The following is a 9,144-nucleotide window of genomic DNA, read 5'->3' as shown; positions in this document are numbered from 1 at the left end:
CCTTTTCCACAAGGTTGGCCATGCCTCGGGATGAACTAGCGGGATTCCGGAGCGAAGCGACGGAATTCAGCTAGTAATAATAATAGACTCTTGAGTGGAAGGCAACCACTAGGCGAGGTTAACGCCTTAGGCATTCTCTACCACCTAACCCTTAGAGCTCCATTATTATGTGGTCAAATTCTCAAATAAATGAGGATAAAATTCCTCATTTGTGGGGAATAAAATGGGGGCATAAAATGGCGATAAAAAAATGAGGATAAAAAGAATACTACGAATACGGGCTAAAAAGAGTGGAGTAAAGAGCGTAGCGCCAGCCTAGTTAGCTTGGTTGGTAGCGTCTGACTACCTATTAAGATTATGTAATGTTTATTAAGCCTTTTCCTTCTGTCTTATTATGTCGTAGGTAACTTTCAGGCACCCGGAAATCCCGTAATCATCTCCTACTTTTGTAAAAGTAGGAATTCAACTTTTCTCTACAGAAAATCGTAGGGAAAAAATGCATTTTATATCAAGTTCAGAGATGAAGTTTTAATTTTTAATTTATGATAATCAAATTTATGCCTGTCTTTCGCCCTTGATACTTACGCATATGTATGAGATAGGAATCGTAATGTACAAATGCGACAGTCTGTAGACAATGTAGAATTTCAATACTTCGAGAGAAAAAAAGCAAGGATTTAGGTCGTGAGTTCCCGCCCCAGGGCAAACTAAACAGGTTCGTTTTCGGAACGGCTAGCTTTCTCCTCTCCTTCTCTCTTCGATTTAACTGTCCCGAAATTGTTACAGTTCCCTCTCTCAAAAGACTTCCTTTGTTACAGTTCCCTCTGTCAAACCTCTGAAGCTCGACCCGATCGACCCATTCTAGCCTGGTCATCCTGTTTCCTTGGCTTCCGGTCTTGAAGAGGAAAGCTTTTCCTCTCCTCCTTGGTACTTACGAGAACCTGATTCCAACTTTAATCTCGAAATTGAATTTCCATACGCGTACAAGCCGATATTCATTTACAACTCTCAAATCTCTTTCGTGCTCGATTGGTAATCGCGATTTTTGACAATCCTCCGCGCGTGAACATGATTTTCTATTGATACCTATATTTTATTCCATAGACCTAGCTGTAATATTTTAGGTAATCTCTTTTCTGTGTCTTTTGCTTTCGAATTATTTTATATTCGGAGTTTATGCATTTTTAAAGTACCCATTTATTTTTATTTAGTTATTTTGAAGACGTGAAAATTATTAGGAAATTTTTGGAAAGTGAGTCGTTTTTCACGAATATTTACTGAAAAGGTAAGCGATTGTTTTTCAGGTGGTAAATTAAAATAATAAAAAAAAAAAATATGTAGATAGGTATAAGTCGTGGTTTAGGCGTTCAATCGATTACCCATTACCCGGTTTCAGACCGTCACCCATCCAAGCACCCACCACGCTCAGCGTAGGATAACGTCAGGGTTTTTGAGGAGCGGTTTTTTCACCCGCTAATGCAGGGCTGTATTTAGTGGGGGCGAGATTTTTGCTCCTTTACTATGAGACCAAACCAGCTTAGTTGACTGTTGTACCCTCAGAGTTGTGCCGTTTTGAAGATAGGTTTTTTTATGTTTTGTCCTGATTTTTCTGATATTTGTGTAGGTCAGGCAAACAGCCAGTCTAATCCCTCCTAAATTTTGAAATCTAACAAACACTTTCCTAGGTGATGTAGTAGTCAAGATGCTCGCCTATTAATCAGCAGGGCGTGGGTTCAATCCCACCCGAGGCCAGGTAGGTACCTATGGAACTTTATCCTCAACATTTTTAGATGGTCTCGTTTGGTTATCCTCTAATGTCTATAAGTTTGGACACTCTAATCGCGTTAGATAGGCGTTCTAAAGTCACCCTGATAGACTCGTTTTCCACTTCTGGCCATTCAAGACGTTATATTCTGAAACTAGTTTTGATATTTGTCTGTCTGGTACCTAGGATATACTTACTCGTAGGTGCCTAGGTTTGGTTCAATGTTTTTCGCAATTCTGGTACCGGTTTAGATCAACTTTTCACCTGGTTACTTCTGGTCGTTTGAATCAAGACATTGAGAGGTGGTTCTTAAAATAGTGGTTACCCTAGAACTATAGGTCTGGGTGTCTCAACTGGTCTTTGAAGAGGTCATCCTCGGGAAGTTGTTTTAGTCACTTGTGAATTTTCTTGGTTAAACCTTCTAAAGAATATTAATTTTGGTAAGTTATTGGTACTGACTTGTTGTAAGATTTTCAAAAGGGATAGACACGAAAGAGCTAAAGACAGCCTTTCCTAGAACGAACTCGACTTGTTTAGGATAAACTTCGCCTCGGACGGAAATCGAACCCGTGACCTACCGCTTATGAGGCAGGCGTGCTACCCTACCAGCTAACTGGATGGCCCAGTCAGCTGGGAGGGTAATAATACCTTATTTATACTGCTCGCATAGGACTGAAAAGTCCCTTTACTCCAGCAGTAGGCTACTACTATTATTGTGGCTCGCATAGGACTGAAAAGTCCCTTTACTCCAGCAGTAGGCTACTACTATTATTGTGGTCAAATTCTCAAATTAGGATTGAGGATAAAATTCCATACCTCGGCTGGGATTGAACCCACGCCCTCCTGTTTACCAGGCGAGCGCCTTGACCACTAAATAGGACTGAAAAGTCCCTTTACTCCAGCAGTAGGCTACTACTATTATTGTGGTCAAATTCTCAAATTATATTGAGGATTCCATACCTCGGCTGGGATTGAACCCACGCCCTCCTGTTTACCAGGCGAGCGCCTTGACCACTACACCACTGAGGCAGAGTAGCGCGGATTAGCATACTATACGACACAGACCACAATTAAGAGTAGAACCTATAGGTATTAGGATACTACGACACAGACCACTACGACGCGGATTAGCATACTACGACACAGACCACAATTAATGTACATAAATGTAGCAGTTGTTGTTTCATTACTCCGAATCCCAAATAAAAATAGCGGTAAAAAGACAAAAAAAAATAATAAAGTGTATTTTAAAGCAAATAGCGAAACATTGTATAGGTATCTATAGGTTCTAATTAGTTCTGCATTTTTCACTCCCTATTGGAGAGTGCCATTAGAATAATCTTGTACAATGTCAACAGGTTCGCTACTCCTAGCATTCTAGTTTAGGATCAGGATCTTGAGCTTTGGTCTTCCGGAGCTTGAAGACTGGTACTCGGAAATGGCATACCGGTATGACCAGATTGTTGAGTCTGTAATACATGACTAATGACTATAATACATGACTACAATATTCGATAATTCAACTAAAAGTACCCATATTCAGCTTTTTTTTTAAGAGGTTTGAGGTCTTATCGTCCCGAAATCTATAACAATTTTTTAAACAGGTATTTTTCAGTCCTAGTTTCCAAGTTATCGATTATTATTACCTATCCATGTATATTTTTATTTGAGTAGGTACTCATTATTTAGCCTTAATTTAAACAAAATTCACCTGGGACACGGTTTCTTTAAGGTGTGTCCAACTGTCCACACATAGTCGACCGGCCATCGATCGATGTGGAATGAACCGTCCACACTGCCTCGACTCTATGTTTAGAAACACTATGTTGTCCGGGTGACTATGTTTAGACGCACCTTTACATGGAATTTCCTCTGTTTCAGAATTTTATCGAAAGAAACACTCGGTACAGAATCCTCCTCGCGCCTGTGCTACTCCTAGAGTATATTGGATCGGTACCGACTCTCTTACGGGACAAACCAGGACTCTTCTCAATCGTCAACCACCATCACCACACCATCACCACAACCACCATCACAACACACCACATCATGCTGTACGAAGTCCTGCCCAGGTTCCTTCAGGAGAAGGTCGATATTGTCAGGAGTGAAATGGTGGAAGGTGAGTTCGAAGTTAAGTGGCAGAGAATGCCTTCCTCATTCAGAAGAAGACACTCTATTGGCTTAGAGTTTAGATTTAGAGGGTAGTGTGCCTGCCTTGAAAGGCGAGAAGATACTCAATAGAGATTTGAAATTCTGGTGTTCTCGTGTTGAACACCAGAATTTCAAATTGACCCAGCACCTAAATGAGAAGTGTTGTGTCTCGTATTTGTCGCCTATCTGATGAGAGTGATGAGGGACATACTACGGGATGGAATGGCCATGCTAGAACACGGACCACATGAAGTCTAATTTAGCAGTTGTTTCGTTGTCATGAAATAAAAACGACTGTGAAACGCTCTTTTTTTAATTCCCCATCAGCAAGAGAATATCCGAAAGTATAATTTGAGCCAGTATAGGAAGGCTCAAATTATAGTTTAGCGAGCCTGCCTTGAAAGCGCTAAGTCGCGTGTTTGATTCCCGCCCGGGGCGAACTAATAATTTTTTTTTTTTTTTTTTTTTTTTTTTTTTCAAGTTAGGCAAGGTCTATCCAAATATACCAGACCTTGTTTAGACTGCTGAGGTAAAGGGACTTTTCAGTCCTATTCGGGCAGGATAAACAAGGTATATATATTCTATTCTATTCTAACCCTCATTTTTCCTTCTTCTCAGGTCCAGTTCATCCTAGTTCTGATCTACGCGCTCAGTCTGGTAGCATTCCAGTGCCTTCCCAGAATGTCCTCTATTCTCTTAGAGGGTACTGCGCCTGCCTTGAAAGGCGAGAAGATACTCAATAGAGATTTGAAATTCTAGTATTCTCGTGTTGACCCAGCACCTAAATGGGAAAATGGTGTGTCTCTTACCGCCTATCTGATGAGGGATATACTACGGGATGGGCAAGCTATAACACAGACCACATGGAGTCTAATGTAATAGTTTCCAAATAAAAACGGCTGTAAAACGCTCTTCTTTAGTTTCCCATCAATACGAGAATATCCGAAAATATAATTTGAACCAATATGTATAGGAAGGCTCAAATTATACTTTAGCGAGCCAGAGCCTGCCTTGAAAGCGCTATGTCGCTGGTTTGATTCCCGCCCGGAGCAAACTTTTTATTAAACAAGCAAGCCATTCTCGGAACGGCTCTTCAAACCTCCTCTTTCTCTCCCTCCTCCTCCTCCTCTTCCTCCTCCTCAAAAAAAACAACTAATTTTTCATCCCGCATTATTTCAGATGAGACGGTGGACAATTGGTTCCTAATGCAGTACCAATGGCCCGTGATCACGATACTAGTTCTGTACTTGGCCTTCGTGCTGAAGATAGGCCCAGCCTACATGCAGAACCGCAAGCCCATGAGTCTCAAGTACATTATGCTGGCGTACAACTTGTTCCAGACTTTGTTCAACGCGTACATTGTCTCCTATGTAAGTCGGAAATTCAGCCAGAATGAACGAGTGTTTTTAGTCAGTTTAGTGAGCTTTACAACAAAATTGCCCGGTTAGGTTCAAAACCTCAATCTGAAGCATCAATTTTATTCCAAAATCAGATTGGCCAAAAATATGTAGCCTGACTTGAGAGCGAGAATTTTTGTTCATAAAATGGGTTGTGACTTGTGATAGGGTTCGTTCCCGGAACGGCTGGCTCTACAAGCCAGCCTAGTTAGTTTGGAGGGTAGGGCATCTGGTTTGTAAGTACCTACTGGGTCATGGGATAGCCCCAGGGATCTCCCCTGGGGCGAACTCTATCCTAAACAGATAAGATTCGTTCTCGGAACGGCTGGCTTTCTCTTATCCTGTCTTTATTATCTCTTCGCTTTCGGGACTAATAAGACCTTACAGTTCCCTTTATCAAAGCTACAGGGCTGGGAATTAGGTAGGTAGGTAAGTCCTAAAAAAGTATAAAAGTTAGTGTTTCATCGCCGTTTTTTATTTCACAGAAAAAAACTACCTAATCATGTTATTCACGGTGTAGTCTAACTTTCTCCTTATTATCCCCTCAGATTTTCTCTCCAGGATCATTCAGTTACCTTAAGCCCATGAGTCTCAAGTACATTATGCTGGCGTACAACTTGTTCCAGACTTTGTTCAACGCGTACATTGTCTCCTATGTAAGTCGGAGAATGAACGAGTGTTTTTAGCCAGTTTAGTGAGCTTTACAACAAAATCAGAAAAAGTAACCGCACGCGGTCCCCAAATGCCCGGTTAGGTTCAAAACCTCAATCTGAAGCAACAATTCCAAAATCAGATTGGCCAAAAATATGTATTAGCCTGACTTGAGAGTGAGAATTTTTGTTCATAAAATGGGTTGTGACTTGTGATCTTGTGATAGGGTGCGTTCTAGGAACGGCCAGCTTATATAAGACAGCCTAGCCAGTTTGGAGGGTAGGGCATCTGGTTTGTAAGTGCTGGGTCGTGGGATAGCCCCAGGGATCTCCCCTGGGGCGAACTCTATCCTAAACAGATAAGGTTCGTTCTCGGAACGGCTGGCTTTCTCCTATCCTGTCTTTCTTCTCTCTTCGCTTTCGGGACTAATAAGACCTTACAGTTCCCTTTATCAAAGCTACAGGGCTGAGAATTAGGTAGGTAAGTGCTAAAAAAGTATAAAAATTAGTGTGTCATCGCCGTTTTTATTTCACAGAATAAAAACTAATCATGTTATTCGCGGTGTAGTCTTTTTTTTTTTTTTTTTTTCAATTTAGGCAAGGTCTTTTTACTGAATTGTTACCTACTGATACATGTATTATTCTTTAACCTATCCGAATATACCCGACCTTGCTTAGACTGCTGGGGTAAAGGGACTTTTCAGTCCTATTCGGACAGGATAAACAAGGTGTAATCTATTCTATTCTAACCCTCATTTTTTCTTCTTCTCAGGTCCAGTTCATCCTAGTTCTGATCTACGCGCTCAGTCTGGTAACATTCCAATGTCAACTACCACGAGTCATCACCTATAATTTCTTCGTCCAGTCCATTATCTTTTCACTCCTATTCGGTAACTTCTACTATAAGACTTACGTCCAGACGCCCAAATCTCGCAAAGACAAAGATGCGAAGAAAGTAGAATAAAAAAACCTCCCTCGGTGATGTTACCTAGTGGTCAAGGCGCTCGCCTGGTAAACAGGAGGGCGTGGGTTCGATCCCAGCCGAGATATGGAATTTTATCCTCAAAATAGTTTGAGAATTTGACCAGAAAATCCTGGATACGGACCTGCTCCCCTGTGTATGTGGCCCGCGAAGTACCTCCCAATGTAGCATGTGGCCCGCATACACATGGAAATTGGAAATCCCTGCCCTAGGCAATTTGTGATTTCTTGTATTTGAGTGTATTGAATTATAAATATATAATATGTACCTACCTATATTTACGTGGTCTTGCCAATCTACCCACTCTTATTTTGAGAGAGAGAGAGAGAGATTAATAAGAGAAAAGAAGTAGCGAGAAGAGGAAAGAAAGAAACATGCCAATCTACCCACTCTTATTTTGAAATATCTAGTGCAGAGAGAGAGAGAGATTAATAAGAGAAAAGAAGTAGCGAGAAGAGGAAAGAAAGAAACAAAGAGATGGTGAAAAGAGGAAGTGAGAAGAGAGAGAGAGAGAGATGAAGAAAGCAAGAGAGAGAGAGAGAACAGTGACCCTCCTTGTCTCAAGGTAAAAGCGGAATTTTCAACTTGTCACATGGCGAAATCATTTCTTTCTCAGAATATCGGATTTCCGGGAATAGGTCTTTGGAATTTCCACGAATATTTCGAATTTCCGGAATTTTTTGGAATTTCCCCGAATATTTCGGATTTCCGGGAATTTTTAAAGGGAACTGTACAGAGGGTTTGATAGAGGGAACTGTAACTCCTGAGGTCTTATCGTCTCGAAATCGAAGGAAGAAGGAATAAAAGGCATGGTCGCCAGAAGAAAGCCAGCCGTTCCGAGAACGAACATTATCCGATCAGGATAATATCCGTCCCAGGCGGTAATCGAACCCGCGGCCTAGAGCTTACAAGCGAACTAGGCTTACTCAATAAATTACGTTCCCTCTGTCAAACCTAGAAAAAAAAATCTCATGGAAAACCGTATATTTACGTGCAAAAAAGTGTAGGTAGGTAAATTAATATTCCTTAATTCCTTTGAAGGTTCAGTTTTTCGAAAGATTCCTGACAAGGACGTCCGATGAGGAAAGAAAGCAATGGATTGCACTGTAATATTCAGTGGAAAAGTGGAGCCAATTTCTTTTGTTCCAATCTTGAGCTTGAATTTAAATGGAAGTTCATTGGTTATTTGAGTCATTTTTATTTAATATGTAGGTACTTGGACTACTTGGTATTTCATTTTTATGTTTTGGGAAAAATTAAAAAGGGTAAAAACGATTAAAAAAATGATCTGATCGTGTTGGTAACACTGCAAAGATGTGACACAACGCTCAAACGTTGGTACACACGTTTCTTTGTTCTCTTGACCAATCAGAATCAAGAACACCACGTCACGACTCCTATTCGGTAACTTCTACTATAAGACTTACGTCCAGACGCCCAAATCTCGCAAAGACAAAGATGCGAAGAAAGTAGAATAAAAAACCTGCCTCGGTGATGTTACCTAGTGGTCAAGGCGCTCGCCTGGTAAACAGGAGGGCGTGGGTTCAATCCCAGCCGAGATATGGAATTTTATCCTCAAAATAATTTGAGAATTTGACCAGAAAATCCTGGATACGGGCCTGCTCTCTTGTGTATGTGGCCCACGAAGTACCTCCCAATGTAGCATGTGGCCCGCATACACATGGAAGTTGGAAATCCCTGCCCTAGGCAATAATTTTGCCCTTTGTTTGTGATTTCTTGTATTTGAGTGTATTGAATTATAAATATATAATATGTACCTATATTTACGTGGTCTTGCCAATCTACCCACTCTTATTTTGAAATATCTAGTGCAGAGAGAGAGAGAGATTAAAAACAAGTTTTTAAAAAAAAAAAAAAAAAAAAAAAAAAAAAAGACTGGAGGTACAACAAAGAAGTACATATTTTGAGATAATGACCTCTAGTTGAAGTTCACACAGCTGACAAGGAATCATTGGCAGTGATCCAATGACATAAGTTTATTTTCATTGTTATAATGTTTGAAACTACGAGAGAGATTAATAAGAGAAAAGAAGTAGCGAGAAGAGGAAAGAAAGAAACAAAGAGATGGTGAAAAGAGGAAGTGAGAAGAGAGAGAAATGAAGAAAGCAAGAGAGAGAGAGAGAGAGAGAACAGTGACCCTCCTTGTCTCAAGGTAAAAGCGGAATTTTCAACTCGTCA

The 9,144-nt window shown here is 40.7% G+C and overlaps 1 protein-coding gene across 1 annotated transcript; it reads left to right on the top strand.

The window, feature by feature from the left end:
• Nucleotides 1–704: 704 nt before the first annotated feature.
• Nucleotides 705–6,940, top strand: LOC103509833 (elongation of very long chain fatty acids protein 7-like). Its single transcript, XM_008474465.3, has 5 exons — nt 705–715; nt 3,647–3,884; nt 5,096–5,286; nt 5,862–5,969; nt 6,736–6,940. The coding sequence occupies exons 2-5, from the start codon at nt 3,815–3,817 to the stop codon at nt 6,925–6,927; spliced, it is 561 nt and encodes a 186-aa protein (XP_008472687.1). The 5' UTR covers nt 705–715; nt 3,647–3,814; the 3' UTR covers nt 6,928–6,940.
• Nucleotides 6,941–9,144: the final 2,204 nt, after the last annotated feature.

The sequence above is a fragment of the Diaphorina citri genome, unplaced genomic scaffold (genome assembly GCF_000475195.1).
Source record: "Diaphorina citri unplaced genomic scaffold, Diaci psyllid genome assembly version 1.1 scaffold533, whole genome shotgun sequence".
NCBI classification, from domain to species: Eukaryota; Metazoa; Arthropoda; class Insecta; order Hemiptera; family Psyllidae; genus Diaphorina; species Diaphorina citri.
Note: the sequence above shows the minus strand (reverse complement) of the source record. Positions and strands in the feature narration are given on the sequence as shown.